Source organism: Phyllobates terribilis, unplaced genomic scaffold (genome assembly GCF_046119375.1).
Source record: "Phyllobates terribilis strain yellow unplaced genomic scaffold, ASM4611937v1 Scaffold_1__5_contigs__length_1240528914, whole genome shotgun sequence".
Classification (NCBI taxonomy): Eukaryota; Metazoa; Chordata; class Amphibia; order Anura; family Dendrobatidae; genus Phyllobates; species Phyllobates terribilis.
Genome location: NW_027362761.1, coordinates 162,389,549 through 162,410,759, shown reverse-complemented (window position 1 = coordinate 162,410,759; position 21,211 = coordinate 162,389,549). Strand labels below are relative to the sequence as shown.

General features: G+C 42.1%; 1 protein-coding gene across 1 annotated transcript in view; it reads right to left on the bottom strand.

Annotated features, from left to right (window-relative positions):
• Nucleotides 1–11,332: 11,332 nt before the first annotated feature.
• Nucleotides 11,333–21,211, bottom strand: part of GLIS3 (GLIS family zinc finger 3) — a 517,803-nt gene continuing 507,924 nt past the window's right edge. Inside the window, exons 10-11 of the mRNA XM_073669184.1 lie at nucleotides 17,487–17,669; nucleotides 11,333–11,474 (exon numbers count right to left, since the gene is read on the bottom strand). Coding sequence (XP_073525285.1) covers nucleotides 11,338–11,474; nucleotides 17,487–17,669 — 320 coding nt within the window. The 3' untranslated portion in view covers nucleotides 11,333–11,337. The remainder of the gene's footprint in view (nucleotides 11,475–17,486; nucleotides 17,670–21,211) is intronic.

The window sequence follows — 21,211 nt, the reverse complement described above, 5'->3', positions numbered from 1 at the left end:
ACAGACTTGATTCTCTTCTCAAATTCAGAAGCAATAACCATACATTAGTCTACATACAGTCTAGAATCTTCTATAGAAATATACAATAACAGGATTTTTCTGGAACGATTACAGCAATGACAATTTGTAATATATTTTCAATAGCTTCCTATCTGACTTATGTACAGTACACACCAAAAGTTTGGACACACCTTCTCATTTAAAGATTTTTCTGTATTTTCATGACTATGAAAATTGTACATTCACACTGAAGGCATCAAAACTATGAATTAACACATGTGGAATTATATACTTAACAAAAAAGTGTGAAACAACAGAAAATATGTCTTATATTCTAGGTTCTTCAAAGTAGCCACCTTTTGCTTTGATCACTGCTTTGCACACTCTTGGCATTCTCTTGATGAGCTTCAAGAGGTAGTCACTGGAAATGGTTTTCACTTCACAGGTGTGCCCTGTCAGGTTTAATAAGTGGGATTTCTTGCCTTATAAATGGGGTTGGGACCATCAGTTGTGTTGTGCAGAAGTCAGGTGGATACACAGCTGATAGTCCTACTGAATAGACTGTTAGAATTTGTATTATGGCAAGAAAAAAGCAGCTAAGTAAAGAAAAACGAGTGGCCATCATTACTTTAAGAAATGAAGGTCAGTCAGTGCAAAAAATTGAGAAAATTTTGAAAGTGTCCCCAAGTGCAGTTGCAAAAACCATCAAGCGCTACAAAGAAACTGGCTCACATGAGGACCGCCCCAGGAAAGGAAGACCAAGAGTCACCTCTGCTTCTGAGGATAAGTTTATCCGAGTCACCAGCCTCAGAAATTGCAGGTTAACAGCAGCTCAGATTAGAGACCAGGTCAATGCCACACAGAGTTCTAGCAGCAGACACATCTCTTCAACAACTGTTAAGAGGAGACTTTGTGCAGCAGGCCTTCATGGTAAAATAGCTGCTAGGAAACCACTGCTAAGGACAGGCAACAAGCAGAAGAGACTTGTTTGAGCTAAAGAACACAAGGAATGGACATTAGACCAGTGGAAATCTGTGCTTTTGTCTGATGAGTCCAAATTTGAGATCTTTGGTTCCAACCACCGTGTCTTTGTGCGATGCAGAAAAGGTGAACGGATGGACTCTACATGCCTGGTTCCCACTGTGAAGCATGGAGGAGGAGGTGTGATGGTGTGGGGGTGCTTTGCTGGTGACACTATTGTGGATTTATTCAAAATTGAAGGCATACTGAATCAGCATGGCTACCACAGCATCTTGCAGCGGCATGCTATTCCATCCGGTTTGCGTTTAGTTGGACCATCATTTATTTTTGAACAGGACAATGACCCCAAACACACCTCCAGGCTGTGTAAGGGCTATTTGACCAAGAAGGAGAGTGATGGGGTGCTACGCCAGATGACCTGGCCTCCACAGTCACCAGACCTGAACCCAATCGAGATGGTTTGGGGTGAGCTGGACCGCAGAGTGAAGGCAAAAGGGCCAACAAGTGCTAAGCATCTCTGGGAACTCCTTCAAGATTGTTGGAAGACCATTTCTGGTGACTACCTCTTTAAGCTCATCAAGAGAATGCCAAGAGTGTGCAAAGCAGTCATCAAAGCAAAAGGTGGCTACTTTGAAGAACCTAGAATATAAGACATATTTTCAGTTATTTCACACTTTTTTGTTAAGTATATAATTCCACATGTGTTAATTCATAGTTTTGATGCCTTCAGTGTGAATGTACAATTTTCATAGTCATGAAAATACAGAAAAATCTTTAAATGAGAAGGTGTGTCCAAACTTTTGGTCTATACTGTATGTGTGAAGGCAATGCATTCAGTGGACGTGATTATTGTATATAACATAACAGAGTGGGAAAATCTATGCGAGTAAACAGCTTTATGATCCGTAAACAGGACTGACAGAAAACAGACTGGAGATACTCAAGGGAACAAAGCAGCTTCACCATTATCTTTACTATACAGGAAGAAAAGTCCAAGATCTTTAGTAATAATGAGTTGTAACTGATAACACATGCTCCAACTGGGAGATCACAATGATAAGCACGTCTTCTATTATCTGATATTCAGGTGATGTTTTGTGCTGCACTGTGGTATTTGTGGTGATGTTTGGCACTGCTGGGAAGGTATGTTGTGCTGCACTGTGGTATTTGTGGTGATGTTTGGAACGGCTGGGGAAGTATGTTGTGCTGCACTGATATTTGTGGTGATGTTTGGCACGGCTGGGGAAGTATGTTGTGCTGCACTGATATTTGTGGTGATGTTTGGCACGGCTGGGGAAGTATGATGTGCTGCACTGTGGTGTTTGCAGTGATGTTTGGCACTGCTGGGGAAGTATGTTGTGCTGCACTGTGGTGTTTGCAGTGATGTTTGGCACTGCTGGGGAGGTATGTTGTGCTGCACTGTGGTGATGTTTGGCACTGCTGGGGAAGTATGTTTTGCTACACTGTGTTATTTGTGGTGATGTTTGGCACTGCTGGGAAGGTATGTTGTGCTACACTGTGGTATTTGTGGTGATGTTTGGCACTGCTGGCGAAGTATGTTGTGCTGCGCTGTGGTGTTTGCAGTGATGTTTGGAACGGCTGGGGAAGTATGTTGTGCTGCACTGATATTTGTGGTGATGTTTGGCACGGCTGGGGAAGTATGTTGTTCTGCACTGTGGTGTTTGCAGTGATGTTTGGCACTGCTGGGGAGGTATGTTGTGCTACACTGTGTTATTTGTGGTGATGTTTGGCACTGCTGGGAAGGTATGTTGTGCTACACTGTGGTATTTGTGGTGATGTTTGGCACTGCTGGGGAAGTATGTTGTGCTGCACTGATATTTGTGGTGATGTTTGGCACGGCTGGAGAAGTATGTTGTGCTGCACTGTGGTGTTTACGGTGATGTTTGGCACTGCTGGGGAAGTATGTTGTGCTGCACTGTGGTATTTGTGGTGATGTTTGGCACTGCTGGGGAGGTAAGTTGTGCTGCACTGTGGTGTTTGCAGTGATGTTTGGCACTGCTGGGAAGGTATGTTGTGCTGCACTGTGGTATTTGTGGTGATGTTTGGCACTGCTGGGGAGGTAAGTTGTGCTGCACTGTGGTGTTTGCAGTGATGTTTGGCACTGCTGGGGAGGTATGTTGTGCTGCACTGTGGTGATGTTTGGCACTGCTGGGGAAGTATGTTGTGCTACACTGTGTTATTTGTGGTGATGTTTGGCACTGCTGGGAAGGTATGTTGTGCTACACTGTGGTATTTGTGGTGATGTTTGGCACTGCTGGGGAAGTATGTTGCGCTGCACTGATATTTGTGGTGATGTTTGGCACAGCTGGGGAAGTATGTTGTGCTGCACTGATATTTGTGGTGATGTTTGGCACGGCTGGGGAAGTATGTTGTGCTGCACTGTGGTGTTTGCGGTGATGTTTGGCACTGCTGGGGAAGTATGTTGTGCTGCACTGATATTTGTGGTGATGTTTGGCACGACTGGGGAAGTATGATGTGCTGCACTGTGGTGTTTGCAGTGATGTTTGGCACTGCTGGGGAAGTATGTTGTGCTGCACTGTGGTGTTTGCAGTGATGTTTGGCACTGCTGGGGAGGTATGTTGTGCTGCACTATGGTGTTTGCAGTGATGTTTGGCACTGCTGGGGAAGTATGTTTTGCTACACTGTGTTATTTGTGGTGATGTTTGGCACTCCTGGGAAGGTATGTTGTGCTACACTGTGGTATTTGTGGTGATGTTTGGCACTGCTGGCGAAGTATGTTGTGCTGCGCTGTGGTGTTTGCAGTGATGTTTGGCACGGCTGGGGAAGTATGTTGTGCTACACTGTGGTATTTGTGGTGATGTTTGGCACTGCTGGGGAAGTATGTTGTCCTGCACTGTGGTGTTTGCAATGATGTTTGGCACTGCTGGGGAGGTATATTGTGCTACACTGTGTTATTTGTGGTGATGTTTGGCACTGCTGGGGAAGTATGTTGTGCTGCACTGATATTTGTGGTGATGTTTGGCACGGCTGGGGAAGTGTGTTGTGCTGCACTGTGGTGTTTGCGGTGATGTTTGGCACTGCTGGGGAAGTATGTTGTGCTGCACTGTGGTATTTGTGGTGATGTTTGGCACTGCTGGGGAAGTATGTTGTGCTGCACTGAGGTATTTGTGGTGATGTTTGGCACTGCTGGGGAGGTAAGTTGTGCTGCACTGTGGTGTTTGCAGTGATGTTTGGCACTGCTGGGGAGGTATGTTGTGCTGCACTGTGGTGATGTTTGGCACTGCTGGGGAAGTATGTTGTGCTACACTGTGTTATTTGTGGTGATGTTTGGCACTGCTGGGGAGGTATGTTGTGCTGCACTGTGGTGATGTTTGGCACTGCTGGGGAAGTATGTTGTGCTACACTGTGTTATTTGTGGTGATGTTTGGCACTGCTGGGAAGGTATGTTGTGCTACACTGTGGTATTTTTGGTGATGTTTGGCACTGCTGGGGAAGTATGTTGCGCTGCACTGATATTTGTGGTGATGTTTGGCACAGCTGGGGAAGTATGTTGTGCTGCACTGATATTTGTGGTGATGTTTGGCACGGCTGGGGAAGTATGTTGTGCTGCACTGTGGTGTTTGCGGTGATGTTTGGCACTGCTGGGGAAGTATGTTGTGCTGCACTGATATTTGTGGTGATGTTTGGCACGGCTGGGGAAGTATGATGTGCTGCACTGTGGTGTTTGCAGTGATGTTTGGCACTGCTGGGAAGGTATGTTGTGCTGCACTGTGGTATTTGTGGTGATGTTTGGCACTGCTGGGGAAGTAAGTTGTGCTACACTGTGGTGTTTGCAGTGATGTTTGGCACTGCTGGGGAGGTATGTTGTGCTGCACTGTGGTGATGTTTGGCATGGCTGGGGAAGTATGTTGTGCTACACTGTGGTATTTGTGGTGATGTTTGGCAGTGCTGGGGAGGTATGTTGTGCTGCACTGATATTTGTGGTGATGTTTGGCACGGCTGGGGAAGTATGTTGTGCTGCACTGTGGTATGTGTGGTGATGTTTTTTCACTGCTGGGGAAGTATGTTGTGCTGCACTGATATTTGTAGTGTTGTTTGGCACTGCTGGGGAGATATGTTGTGCTGCACTGTGGTGATGTTTGGCATTGCTGGGGTGGTAAGTTGTGCTGCACTGTGGTGATGTTTGGCACTGCTGGGGGGGTATGGTGTGCTACACTGTGGTATTTGTGGTGATGTTTGGCACGGCTGGGGAAGTATGTTGTGCTACACTGTGGTATTTGTGGTGATGTTTGGCATGGCTGGGGAAGTATGTTGTGCTACACTGTGGTATTTGTGGTGATGTTTGGCATGGCTGGGGAAGTATGCTGTACTGCACTGTTGTATTTGTGGTGATGTTTGGCACTGCTGGGAAGGTATGTTGTGCTGCACTGTGGTATTTGTGGTGATGTTTGGCATGGCTGGGGAAGTATGTTGTGCTGCACTGATATTTGTGGTGATGTTTGGCACTGCTGGGGCGGTATGTTGTGCTGCACTGTGGTATTTGTGGTGATGTTTGGCACTGCTGGGAAGGTATGTTGTGCTACACTGTGCTATTTGTGGTGATGTTTGGCACTGCTGGGAAGGTATGTTGTGCTACACTGTGGTATTTGTGGTGATGTTTGGCACGGCTGGGGAAGTATGCTGTGCTGCACTGTGGTATTTGTGGTGATGTCTGGCACTGCTGGGGAGGTAAGTGTGCTGCACTGTGGTGTTTGCGGTGATCTTTGGCATGGCTGGGGAGGTATATTGTGCTGCACTGATATTTGTGGTGATGTCTGGCACTGCTGGGGAAGTATGTTGTGCTGCACTGTGGTATTTGTGGTGATGTCTGGCACTGCTGGGGAGGTATGTTGTGCTGCACTGTGGTATTTGTGGTGATGTTTTGCACTGCTGGGGAGGTATGTTGTGCTGCACTGTGGTGATGTTTGGCACGGCTAGGGAAGTATGTTGTGCTACACTGTGGTATTTGTGGTGATGTTTGGCATGGCTGGGGAGGTAAGTTGTGCTGCACTGTGGTGTTTGCGATGATGTTTGGCACGGCTGGAGAAGTATGTTGTGCTGCACTGATATTTGTGCTGATGTCTGGCATGGCTGGGGAAGTATGCTGTGCTGCACTGTGGTATTTGCGGTGATGTTTGGCACTGCTGGGGAGGTATGTTGTGCTGCACTTTGGTGATGTTTGCACTGCTGGGGAAGTATGTTGTGCTGCACTGATATTTGTCGTGGTGTCTGGCACGGCTGGGGAAGTATGTTGTGCTGCACTGTGGTATTTGTGGTGATGTTTGGCACTGCTGGGGAGGTATGTTGTGCTGCACTGTGGTGTTTGGTACTGCTGGGGAGGTATGTTGTGCTGCACTGTGGTATTTGTGGTGATGTTTGGCACTTCTGGGGAGGTATGTTGTGCTGCATTGTGGTGTTTGGCACTGCTGGGGAAGTATGTTGTGCTGCACTGTGGTGTTTGCAGTGATGTTTGGCACAGCTGGGGAGGTATGTTGTGCTGCACTGTGGTATTTGTGGTGATGTTTGGCACTGCTGGGGAGGTATGTTGTGCTGCACTGTGGTATTTGTGGTGATGTTTGGCACTGCTGGGGAGGTATGTTGTGCTGCATTGTGGTGATGTTTGGCACTGCTGGGGAGGTATGTTGTGCTGCACTGTGGTATTTGTGGTGATGTTTGGCACTTCTGGGGAGGTATGTTGTGCTGCATTGTGGTGATGTTTGGCACTGCTGGGGAGGTATGTTGTGCTGCACTGATATTTGTGGTGATGTTTGGCACTGCTGGGGAGGTATGTTGTGCTCCATTGTGGTGTTTGGCACTGCTGGCGAGGTACAGTGTTCATATGAGTACTGCATGCTGGCATTTGACACCACTACAGAGGTAATAGCAGTAGACCACTGAAGCATGAGTTAGATGGTGAGACCATAGCAACACCATGTTTGGCTTGTGTGAACAACGTACATAAAGTTTCCCAAAGGTTGATCTAAACTGCACAGCTCATTTAGTATTACCATAGTGATTACATATTAGGCATGAGGACTGGGTGAGACCATTTTATTTAATCAGTCTGACAGTCCATAAAAGTCTTTAAGATTGGTTCAATAGACTTGCAATGTTTTAGATCTGTCTTCACATTGCAACCTGATGTAAGCAAGCAATAGGTTTTCAAAACTGTCCTGCAGGCATGTGTGTGACACACGATTATGTTATGTAGAATACAAGCAAAGGTTCTAGCACTTGATTTATGCCTATGAAGCATTCAATGTATCACACTGCCGACATCAGTGTAAATACATGAGAATGTACTTACTGTATAGCCTTCTCTCTGTAAAGAATTGTTTGATTTTTTTTCCTACTAACATAGGTATACTATTCATTGATGCAATGTTTAAAAAGTACTTTCCATGTGGCTGTATAGCTTGCTTCCTAATGAGTACACTGCTGATGGGTTATGTAAATAATCAGTAAATATACCAATCATTTTAATATTAAATGGAAGCAATCACCATGGTTGATGTGTGAACACAGCCACAAGATCATCACTCGGGACCTATGATAAGTTACACTATGGCAAAAATTCGTCAAGACCAAGGTTCTTCACACTGGTGTTAATGAGGAGATGTGCTGGAGTCAGATGCTCCTGAATCATTAAAAGGCTTGCACCTCTTAATGAATCAGGAGCGTCTGACAAGTGGCGTGCGCCACAAATCTTACTCAAGTCAAGGTGCACCACAACTTGTCATGAATTAGACCAGTCGTGGTGTCACGCTCCAACGCTCCCCTGTCCAGCCCAGCTTTGCCCATTTTGGGGGAGCTAGGTGAATCTGGTGTGAAAACAGCAAAAGTTGCAAAAATTTTGCTCAACTCCGATTTGTGCAGAACTTTAGTGACTTTTCAAAGCTTTTTATGCCAATTTCCTGGTATCAATAGCTTTGATGAATCGGGGCCAGCAATCTCTATCTAAACCGCTTATGCACCAACATGAGACACAATAGTTACAGAGCATCAGGCTCCATGTTTTTGTCTAGGAGTGATGTGTTTGTAATATATATAACCAGAAAGCTAAAGGAACATATGACACTGATATAATTATCTAGTATGACAGTTCTGAACACCATAGAAACTGCCTTTAGTAGAGCTTGACTTGCTTCCTAGAATTTTTAAACAATTTACACTTAAAGTAGGTGCCATGTTGTCTTTATAAAGCTATTATTATGCTCACTTATATAGCACCATTAATTCCACAGCACTTTACAGACATCATCATCCCTGTCCCCAATGGGGCTCACAATCTAAATTCCCTACCAGTTTGACAGGGAAAACATACAAACTCCTTTCGTGGGATTTTAACCAAGGAACCCAATGCTGCAAAGCAACAGTGCTAACCACTGAGCCACCATGCTGCCCATAAACTATATACAGGAACATATTATGCAATGACATAGCTGAATACAAAGTAATGGTATATATTGTACTATAGTGCAGTATTGTACAAGCTTCAATTGCTGAGCACCATTTTAGATGTTCAATCACTTATTGAAGGCTAAAGAGTTGAGTTGGGAAAATTTATCAAGAGCGGAATTAAATTTTACAAAGAATGCAAATTTTTTTGCAATTTCATCCTAAAAAAATGTATCTAAATTTTGCTGAACCATAAAGGACCAGCAAAAGATAAAAAAACACAAAAAAACCCCTAATACTACCTCTCTGGCCTCCTCCACTGCTCGCTCTCTCCTGAATGGTCCTTGGTGTCATTTCTTAACGCCTCTGAACGCTGAAACCCCTCTAAATGCAAAGCTGGGACTTACGGCCGCGACTAGGCCTGAACATCCCTGTTACATGCGTGGATGTCTGGGTTTAAGTCCCAGTCTATCATGAAGATGCCTGAGGTTTCAGTGTGTGGCGATGGTAAGATGAGGCGCCGAGGACCGTACGGGAGATATTGAGCAATGGAGGTGAGCGGTGAGGTATTAGTTTTGTTTTTTTTTCCTTCAGTTTACATTTATTATGCTCTTCAGTCAGAGCATAATAAGGGAAATCCAATTCGAGGAAAATAAATTAGTTGAAAAAAGAATTTCATGCATAATCTGAATGATATGGCAAATTCAAATCTCGTCAGATCCGCTCATCTCTATTAATGAGTTTATTGTATGTTAAACATCTTAAGACTGTAGTGGATAAAATGACCATTAATAAAAATGAATCACATCCCCACCGATCAGACATTGATGGCCTTTTTCTGAGGATAACTAACAAATTAAAGCTGCACTCTAAAACGCTAATAGTATGCAAACATTGAATATATGAAATTGAAACTGCATTACTGCTAGAAAAAATAAGTTACAAAAATGAATGCACTTAGAGCATAAATTGGCCAATTCCTGTGAGCACAAGAGCCAGCGACAAGGAGTACCCCGTTGTTGGGACCCTAACCTAACATGATACCTCTCCAAGGATAAAAACCTACAATTATATGGGCAGATAAGGTCAAGCTCTATTTAAAACCACCTTAGGCTGATGGGTGGAGTGCTCAGCCAGAAGACGTATGCTACAAATATCAAAAAACTGACTGGCATTTCCAAACAGAAAAAGACATGTGTGAACAGATGCAAGCTAAGAGAGCCACTCTATATTTAACTAAAAAATTAAAGCTGCACTCTGAAATGCTATAGTATGCAAACACTGAACTTTTTCTGAGGATAGGTATCACATCAATCAAAAAAAATAGTAACCAACCCTTTTGAGCTGAGCTCTAGATTCTCTGCGACACATTACTTATACTCAGATTGCATCATATACTGCAGATAGAGCAAAGGTTACCTTGATTACACAGCACTGAGATATTACGGCAGAAAAAAACTGTAATTCAACATCTAGTTGGATATTGGTCAATGGTTTACGCAATGTTAAGTTATCTTAATCCTCTTAAACGAGGTAACCTTCTGTGACAAGTTACTAAGATGGTGGTTTTTGAATCATGTGTTTGGTGTAAATAGTACCTTACTAGAATGAAAATCGCCAAGCAAGCCCTGTACAGACACTGAGCCAACTGGGAATAGAGGTGATGTTAGCTTAACAACCTGCAGAAGAATGGCAAATGCATCCTTAAAAGTGTTGTCCTGTGAAAACAACTGATCACCCATGCATAAGATAGGTGATCAGTAGGCATCCAATCGCTGGGATCTGCATCAATTGGCAGAACAAACAAATTTTATCCTCATTAGAATGGAGCGGAAATGTGACTGATTGACCGACTGAATGACCGCCGCTCCATTCAGTCCCTCTGGGGTTGCCGAGCTCTTCGTTCAGATTTTTCTGGCAGCTCCATAGAGAATGAATGGAGTGACAGTTGGGCATCCAACCTGCCACCCCATTTTGTAACATGGATAAAAGTGCCCCATCGGGCTATAATTCCTTGTTCTGCTGATCGTGCAGGTCCTGTCGGCCGGACCCTTGCTGATTAGTAAGTTATTGTGGATAGCTGATAACTTGTTTTCACCAGACAATCCCTTTAAGTGAGAATGGGCTATAAAAATTGTAGTAAGTCAAAATTAGTACAAAAAAAGGAAAGTATCTGAAAAGTTGCTGAACTACTTTATAGATTACAGTATATCTATACAATGTGATTTTTTTTTGCCTACCTGTAGCTTAAATGTTCTAAGTGCTGCTACTGAATTTACAAGCAAATATTAAGAAATGATTCTTTGCTACATAATTACAAACTGGCGATCCATCTTGTGCTCCATCCAGTTTGCTAAACTTTATATTTTAATGGGCAAAGGCAAATATATCAAGTTATATTTGCAATGAATAAAGTGTAAGATATCTGTCCCTGCTACATACTAGTAAACAGCGGTGCGCATGCATATACTGTATATATGGTCATACCAGGCATACTTTGTGCCATATATGTTCGGTTTCAGTGGACATGCTCCATCATATAGAACATGAACATAAATTTACATAAATCTCTGTGCCATTTGCAACTTTGGACCATTCTTGGCAACATCAAAATTGTGCAAAATTTCCCATTATCATTCTGTTGACAGTTTTATTAAATTTAGAATTAACATACAGTATATTTGATATTAGCGATGAATCAGAAACATATTAAATTATTTTTTCATGTTTGAAGCTGAGAAATGTATACAGTTTGTACAATTTTCATGGTGGATTTTTTTTATATTGTGAATTCTTAAAATTAAATTTTCCAGTTACTTTATCCCCCTTGAATATAAAATTCATGTATTTACATGGACTCATATGGACAATCCTTTTTTTAAAGTCTTTTGCCTGAAATGGATTATCATTTATATAAATGACACAGAAAAGCCATTTTCATCCCTCTGTGTAAACAGATGAAAGTTGGCTAGGACAGCGATCAATTGCATTAATCTGCAGAAAATTGGTATCTTCTAAATTACTCCGCTGTGGGTCCCCAAAAAAACCAGCTGATCCACTCGGAAAGTCGTACACTGAAACAAAAATGTGCAGAAAATAATAAATTAATAATAGGTAAATGTACAGTTTCTATGATTGGTATAGGGTTCGGAATATTACACAAAGTTTAGATAAAAAAAAATATTTTGTCTTTGCATGTAGTGCATCTATATGTAAATGTAGTTTTATTCCATTTTATGCCTCCTTAAAGGGAATCTATCAGCAGGTTTTTGCCACCTTATCTTAGAGCAGTGTAATGTAGGCAAAGAGAAGCTGAGTCCGATATATCTCTGGGTGCAGCCGTTCTCACACAATCAGAGCTTTTAGATTTAGAAAGAAGCAGAGCTGAGGAAGCTAACTCCGCCCACACCTGGCCCTCCATGTACAAAGTCAATAGACAGTGAGGTGCTCATCACACGGGGAGAGGGCATTGACGGACTAATGTAGTCCGGCAATGTTAATCTTTTAGTGATAAATCCTTCACAGTTAGTAAACAATTAGTAAACAACACCACGCACTTTGACAAGTGACACATCCCTGAATTCTGTGTTTCAGCCTCTGTCTCTTGCGTTCTTCAGATTACATAACAAAAATCTGCTGACAGATTCCCTTTAAGCAGAGACAGATTGGAGGACAGAAGGGCAGACTGCAGATAAGCAGACTATTTTGCACCTGGTGGCCCTAGACAGTTACTAAGCTAGTAATTATTTAGAGCTGCCGGGCGACTGGGTTCTTTAGGGCACTGTACCTTTAAATCATCAGCCACATCAGAAGCTTTAATATAATCCCACACAGCAGCACTTTATGTGTACGTGTGTTGGAGGCATGCTTTCCGGCCAGAGAGGAGTGAGGAACAGAGTGTCAACTATGGAGATGGTTGAATGTTGAATTGAATTTTCTGCAGGAAGATGCTGTATACAGGAGCTGATGAGGAATGATATACTGCAGGAGGAGGCTGCATACAAGAGCTGATAAGGAGTGATATACTGCAGGATAGAGTTGTAAATAGGGGTGGATATACTATAAGAGGAGGCTGTATACTGGGGCTGATGAGGAGTAATATACTGCAGGATGGGGCTCTATACAGGGACTGCTGAGGAGAGATATACTGCAGGATGGGGCTGTATGTAGAAGTATAACAAAGTGATAAACTGCAGGATGAGGCAGTATACAGGGCATGAGGAGTGATATAGGGTAGGATGGGCTGTATATAGGTACTGATGAGGAGTCATATACTGCAGGATGGGGCTGTATGTAGTGATTTAGAAAAGTGATAAACTGCAGGATTAGGCAGTATACAGGGGCTAATGATGCATGATATACTACAGTATGGTGCTGTATGAAGGGGCCTAGAAGAGTGTATTCAATGGCTGATAAAGAGTGATATAGGGAGATGTAAATAAAGGGGGCTTAGCAGAGTGATATACTGCAGGTTAGGACTGTATTTGGAGGGGCTGATAAGTAGTGACATACTGAAGAAGGAAGCTGTATAGAGGTGCTGATGAGGAGAGATATACTGCAGGGTGGGGCTGTATGCAGAGGCTGATGAGGAGTGATATATTGCAGGATAGGTCTGTCTGTAGGGGCTGATGAGGAGTGATATACTGCAGGAGGAGGCTGTATCAGGAGCTGATGAGGATTAATATACTGCAGGAGGGGGCTGTATACAGGGGCTGATGAGAAGTAAAATACTGCAGGAGGTGGCTGCATACACGTGCTGATGAGGAGTGATAAATTGCAGAAGGCTGGATACAGGGACTGATGTGGAGTGATATACTGCTGGATGAGACTGTATATAGGAACTGATGAGGAGAAATATACTGCAGGATAGGGCTGTAAATAAGGGCTGATGAGAAGTTATATATTGCAGGAGGAATCTGTATGCAGGGGCTTACAGGAGTGATACATTGTATGATGGGGCTGTATATAAGAGCTGATGAAGAGTGATATACTGCAGTATGGGGCTGTATGCTGGAGCTGATGAGGAGTGATACACTGCAGGATGGTACTGTACAAAGGAACAGATAAGAAGTAATATACTGCAGGATGAATTCCGTATCCAAAGGCTAATGAAGATTGATATAAGGAGCTGTATGCAGAGGGAACTCAGATGAGTAATATACTGCATAATGGGATTGTATATAGAGGGCCTGAGAGCAGTGATATGCTACATTACGGGGGCTGAGGAGTGATGTACTAAAAGATGGGATGCCAAATCAAAAAAGGAGGAGACAAAATATTCAGCTCACTCTCCTACTGGCCAGCAGTCAAAGGAAACATGGTGGACAGGAGCACGTGGGAGAGTAATTCCCACACAGAAGGTTTCAAGATAGTAGGGGATCCAGCACACATGATAATATCAATGTTTATTCCAAAATTGTTAAAACATCTTCATCACTTTATATTCCATACAAAGATTGGGCAAAAGGTCCATAAGACATAAGAGTTATTACGCCTTTCGAACCTTTGAACTCGGTGGTTCTTAGTCATAATTTATGACAAGGGAATATACACTGATGAAGATGTTTTTAACAATTTTGGAGTAAACATTGACTTAATCTACAGTACAGACCAAAAGTTTGGACACACCTTCTCATTTAAAGATTTTTCTGTATTTTCATGACTTTGAAAATTGTACATTCACACTGAAGGCATCAAAACTATGAATTAACAAATGTGTAATTGTATACTTAACAAAAAAGTGTGAAACAACTGAAAATATGTCTTATATTCTAGGTTCTTCAAAGTAGCCACCTTTTGCTTTGATGACTGCTTTGCACACTCTTGGCATTCTCTTGATGAGCTTCAAGAGGTAGTCACCGGAAATGGTCTTCCAACAATCTTGAAGGAGTTCCCAGAGATGCTTAGCACTTGTTGGCCCTTTTGCCTTCACTCTGCGGTCCAGCTCACCCCAAACCATCTCGATTGGGTTCAAGTCTGGTGACTGTGGAGGCCAGGTCATCTGGCGTAGCACCCCATCACTCTCCTCCTTGGTCAAATAGCCCTTACACAGCCTGGAGGTGTGTTTGGGGTCATTGTCCTGTTGAAAAATAAATGATGGTCCAACTAAACGCAAACCGGATGGAATAGCATGCCGCTGCAAGATGCTGTGGTAGCCATGCTGGTTCAGTATGCCTTCAATTTTGAATAAATCCCTAACAGTGTCACCAGAAAAGCACCCCCACACCATCACACCTCCTCCTCCATGCTTCACGGTAGGAACCAGGCATGTAGAGTCCATCCGTTCACCTTTTCTGTGTCGCACAAAGACACGGTGGTTGGAACCAAAGATCTCAAATTTGGACTCATCAGACCAAAGCACAGATTTCCACTGGTCTAATGTCCATTCCTTGTGTTCTTTAGCCCAAACAAGTCTCTTCTGCTTGTTGCCTGTCCTTAGCGGTGGTTTCCTAGCAGCTATTTTACCATGAAGGCCTGCTGCACAAAGTCTCCTCTTAACAGTTGTTGTAGAGATGTGTCTGCTGCTAGAACTCTGTGTGGCATTGACCTGGTCTCTAATCTGAGCTGCTGTTAACCTGCGATTTCTGAGGCTGGTCACTCGGATAAACTTATCCTCAGAAGCAGAGGTGACTCTTGGTCTTCCTTTCCTGAGGCGGTCCTCATGTGAGCCAGTTTCTTTGTAGCGCTTGATGGTTTTTGCAACTGCACTTGGGGACACTTTCAAAGTTTGCCCAATTTTTCGGACTACTGACCTTCATTTCTTAAAGTAATGATGGCCACTCGTTTTTCTTTACTTAGCTGCTTTTTTCTTGCCATAATACAAATTCTAACAGTCTATTCAGTAGGACTATCAGCAGTGTATCCACCAGACTTCTGCACAACACAACTGATGGTCCCAACTCCATTTATAAGGCAAGAAATCCCACTTATTAAACCTGACAGGGCACATCTGTGAAGTGAAAACCATTTCCGGTGACTACCTCTTGAAGCTCATCAAGAGAATGCCAAGAGTGTGCAAACCAGTCATCAAAGCAAAAGGTGGCTACTTTGAAGAACCTAGAATATAAGACATATTTTCAGTTGTTTCACACTTTTTTTGTTAAGTATATAATTTCACATGTGTTAATTCATAGTTTTGATGCCTTCAGTGTGAATGTACAATTTTCAAAGTCATGAAAATACAGAAAAATCTTTAAATGAGAAGGTGTGTTCAAACTCTGGTCTGTACTGTATGTGCTGTATCCTCTTCTACCTTGCCTTGCAAGATGGGATTGTATATAGAGCTGCATCACAGTCTGTCAAATGTGCACGAGCAACAACACCCCTCATCATGTTTCCTGCTTGAGTGCAGTGCTTGTAGACCAGGAGATGCTAATGTTCAATGGCTGTAACAGCAGGTGAGATCGATCATTTGTATAGTAGTATTCAGGTTGTGGAGTGCTGCAGTCAGTCTGGTTGTGGCATACTACCGGCAGTGCTCAAATGGTGAAACTGGTTATTTATTTAATGTGGCAAAGTAAATCAGCAGTACCCTGGATATTTTGAGATGGGGTGGGGGGTTATAGTGATGGATTATGGTGAGATTTATATATTTATTCAACAGGGGCGCTCTGTGTGGGGGATATTATTATAATCCGGGAAGTGGGAATTATCATACTACAGAGGGTATATGATTATAATTGGGCGCAAGAGGTGGCTGCTTACCGCAGCGGAATATGGTATAACCTGGTTGAAGGGATAAATTATTACACTACATTACAATTATTACACTATGGGTGACCACTTCAAGAGGGTATGATATTATAATCAAGGCAATGGTTTATTATTATTATACTATAGGGGAATCATTACTTCAAGGGGGAAAATGATTGTGATCGGGCAAGGATTCAAATTGCAGCGTCCACTGTAAAATTTGAAATTAAGTACAATTTGCTAACTTGTTGTCAATGGCAGCATGGTTTGGCAACCATTACAAATAATTAAACCATATGTGATTAATTTTTAATTATACTGAAATTAGTTGTTAGCAGCCGCTCCTTGGACATGCACCACAAGCTCCAAGACCCAAGTCTAAAGGCCCCGTCACACATAACGAGATCGCTAGCGAGATCGTTGATACGTCACGGTTTTTGTGATGCAATAGCGATCTTGCTAGCGATCTCGTTATGTCTGACAGGTAGCAACGATCAGGCCCCTGCTGTGAGATAGCTGATCGTTACAAAGCTTCCTGGACCATTCCTGGGTCATTGCGCTCCTGCTGGGAAGTGTGCATCGCTGTATTTGACACCTTATCAACGACCTCGTTAGCGATTCAGAACTGAGACACGTAGGCGTGCATAAATTGGACTTTTCTGCGCCCCTCGTCCCCGATTGGTGGTCGCTACAGCGTTCTCGTTTTCCGCCGTGCATAAAGAAGGCAACAGAATAGCGATTCCATCCTTTGTTTCTGACCTCGTGCTGGATTGCAGATCCTAGCAGAATTCTCCGGGCTGTTGATATCCGTTCATTTTATGCACGCCTTTGTGACGCAGTACAGTCCCTATCAAGGTGTGGATCGTTGAAATAGCTGCTGTGTGAAAGTGTCCCAACGACCGCCGAGATCGTTAGTTAGATCGCTGGGGCGGCCGAAATCGTTGGGAAGTTCTGCATGTTTGACAGCTCCCCAGCGATCACGAAACGACTCTCCAGCGATCCCAAAACCGTGACGTAATAGCGATGTCGCTAGTGATCTCGTTATGTGTGACGGGGCCTTTAGGGCGAGCACTTTATGCTTGTCCCCTAGACCAAAATTCGCCATCCAGTTCCTGTTCTTAAGGTATAATGCCTCTAGCATCTACACTTGGAGGTTAAAGGGTTGTCCATCTAAGTGAATGTAATCTGAGACCAGTCAATGCACAGTGTATGAGGTTGTGGTGTCCTAATTTATAAAGATCTACGGTAAGTCTTTATCAATAGCTCTAGTGACTAGTATTGTTGTAGATATAGATCTGAATTATAAAATAAGATGAATTAATGCTGATTTTTTGAAGCAATGCTAATATAATCTATATAAATACAGATAGAATAATATATATTACAACTTGTACCTGTAATACCGGAGTGAGATGTAAATGCCCTGTGAAATACATCAAAGTCTGTTTTATTCCCACAACCATGAGGCATACAGTCTTCAAATGAAGGCACCATGTTGCATGCATTACCATGCTGCATGTTCCTTTGATGATCATTGTAATGTGGAGGACAAAATGTCTGCAGTTGGCCATAAAATCCTAAAGAAATATAAGAGAACACTGATGGTTAACACTGAGGAACAAAATGTAGATATCTTCAACATTGAAATTGCAATGATATACAAATGATAGAAAAATGGAAACATTTTTAACACATCTCAATTTATTGAGTATGAGCGCAGAAATTGTTGATGATTGTCTGAGGAATTTTCAGCCACGCTGAATGCACTTGGACACACAAATTATCAAGAGCCACTGTTGGCAGCTCCCTTTGCAATTGTATCCAGGAGTTGTCATGTTGAAAAACAGCTCCTAAGACAGGTTGGAAAAATTGCTGTACCACTTGTTCCACTATTGAAAAATGTGTTTTCAGTACTTGAGCCACTTTTGCTGAACCTTAAGATTGTATACTGGTACAAAGAATATCACTTATCCACATTATGAGTGATGACTTCTATTCTAGGTTTGTAGTGTCATAGATGTCATCTTGCAATCTGAGGCAGGAACCAGCATAAAATTAATTAATCTGTGATCGTGACAAGGGATGTAGATGTATATATGAGTAAACAATCATATAAATGGCAATATTGTGACCTGTTTTGTATGGAGTCTCAACAGGTACTCACAGATGTGACTGACGTCTTTATTATGATGCTGTATGACTATGATTGAATTTCGAGTCATACGAAGGTTTGACAGAAAAAAATGCTAACATGGTTCCCCTAGATGACATAGGTATGAGGAACAGCTTAGGGCTTGAGTGCCATACAGTACAACCTGTACATGAGGACCTTAAATATTAACTAGGAGATGAAACTACAAAGGCAGCTGCCATCATTCCAGTACTACTTTTATTTAGATAAAAAAGATAATACTATGTATATATAATAAAAACAAGACTGAATGTTTGAGATTCCTTATTTTATTCAAGACTTGTTACAATTTACCTAAAAACACTTGACATTCGGTCACTGAAAGAGTAAACTAAGGAAAAAGGAGACATCATTTTCTTAGAATGTGTCACAAAACATATGTGTTGTATTAAGTCAGCATTTCTTAAAGAGCCGCAGGACGCAAAGTGGTGAGCAAGCACTCATGACTCGGCTAAATAGTTTAAGAGCTCTGTAATATTCATGCCAAGATGTTTATCACAGTTTCCAAGAATTACTTTATCACATTCTCAGTTTCTCATGATTCGCATTTATTACTTTAAATGTAGACTTTAAATCAACAAGCATCGGATTCCACAGAATGGAGAATTAATCATCCGTAAGGATTTGTGCCGACGCTTCTGAACCAGCAATCACAATGCACTTTACAACCTGTTGCTTCCCAGCTGTTGATGTACATTCAGTAGAATACTCTAAAAGTTGCTTAGAAATTATTAGCAGAGAATGCGGGGAATAGCATTAGTTTCTTCAAATGAATACCATTGACCTATGTTTCAATTTTCTAGTACAGCTTCATCTTTCAAGTCAAGAAATGTTAAAGAAGGTGTCTGGGAGTTGTCCTTTTACATTGATGGCCTTTCCTTAGGATAGGTCATCAATATCTAACTGGTGAGGGTGTAACAGCTGGCATCCACGCAGATGTTCCTGGTGCCAGCTGGGGGTGGAAGTGCTCAATTGCGGAGCTGTACTCAGCTGAGGGCACAATACAGATGGCAAAATTGAGCTTTGATCAGCTGGAGGTGGATGGGAGTGTTTTACATCGATATTACTAGATATTGATTACTTATCTTAAGGATCAGCCATTATTGTAAAAGGCCAACTCCTTTAAATCTAACGTCTTTGTAAAGCTAAGACCACATCACCTTTTTGCCACTTGCCAGTGGCCCAGTTGGGGCTTATATCTGAAGCTCTGAAAAACTGAATTCAGGGCAATATACTTTAATGAAGTTGAGGGAGTCACTTTGTGCTCTGTCTCACCTACATTTCGGCAATGTCCGCCTTTTTAAGGTAGGCACAACGATGCAGTCAACCTCGTTTTTGTGACCGCCTCAAAAAGGCAAACACTGCTGTAAATGAGTCAAGAGAGGGCACATTAGAGTCAATGGCCTCATTCATGGATACACCAGAATCCCGTTTTTCAGCGTTTCAGCCACTGATGAATGGCAAAGACATGATGCGAGCCTGGCCTAATTCATCTTCATTAAAAGTTTTGCGATCTTAATTATTTTAAGCTTACTATGAGTCTTCTGATATTCGTATTTTAATGAACTGAGCTGTCCTTGGAATGAATGTTGGCCAAAAAACTCAGCTTCTGTGGGGAACTATGTGTTGACGAACCACAGTGTCGTAAATATGAAGAGTGTGCATGAAGAGATATTATCCACAGCTCATTGTTCTCACTACATCCTTGTAACCTCAAAGTACTTTTTTTTGCCAACAGCAACAAAATTCTATTTCCATTCCATTTTTTATAATGGTAATCAATGGCTGATGGGAATCATGCCTATGCTGTGGCCATTCAGAGTATACAACACAAAATACACCCAACATATACATTTCATGGAAGGCAAAAATAAAATGTAGACAAAGTCTTACAAAGATGAAAGATTAGATACAACTATAAAACCTTCCAATGTTACATCTTGACCAATAAATAATATGCTATCCTAAATTTCCAGTTTATGGCTGTTACCATAAGGGATTATGCAAATTGCACACAGACTCTCTATGGTGGCACATGGTGTTTTAATCCATCTTGAGATGATGGCACTCCTTGTGCTGTCTCTGATACGATATTCTGCTATTGAGCAAAGTTGTTGTGTAAGCATCCTCTTGTGTGTAATTCAACAGCAATGTAAAAGACATTAAATAAATTATTACTAGACGCCATTTTTGTGTTCTCTGGTGGACACCAGTTCCAAATCTGATTCACTTCAACTATAATTCAGAATGCCAGATGGCTGCCTATAGTAGTTCTTCTTCAGCTCTTAGACATAGATATACTTGTGTTGTAGTTAAAGGGGCTATCTGTGCATACAATATTCATAACATATCCATAGGACAGGTCATCGACATCAGACCGGTGGGGATCTAACACTTTGCACCCCCACTAATCAGCTTTTATAAGCACTTGGGTGCCAAAGGTAAACTCATTGAATAAAGTAGCACTGCATAACTCCACTTAAAGTGTATAGGATGGTGCTAGGTACTGCAAAACAGCTCTTATTGTCTTGAATATTAGCTGTTCTGCAGTACCTAACAATCCCTTTAAGAGCGTGTAGAAGAAGAAAATTGCCCTTAAGACAACTACTGTATGTTTCCTTAGAAAAATGTTTTACACTACAGGTAAATGTAATATAATACTGAGCTACAACAATGCCTTGTAAAGCCACTAAGTAAATAGTTTGTACAAGAGTTCCTGCTACAACTTTATATTATGCTTTGATGATTAAAGACCAATCACCCTGTGGTTCAGTAAGAAATCCTTTTGCTGTAATGTCCAGCAGGACCAGCACCCTTTGATCTAACACCTCCTTTAATGAGGAAATACTCAAGTATTGCAGTCACTAGATTGAAAAATAATTTCTACAGATTTTACATAGTGGCACATTGAAGAAAAACTTTAAGAAA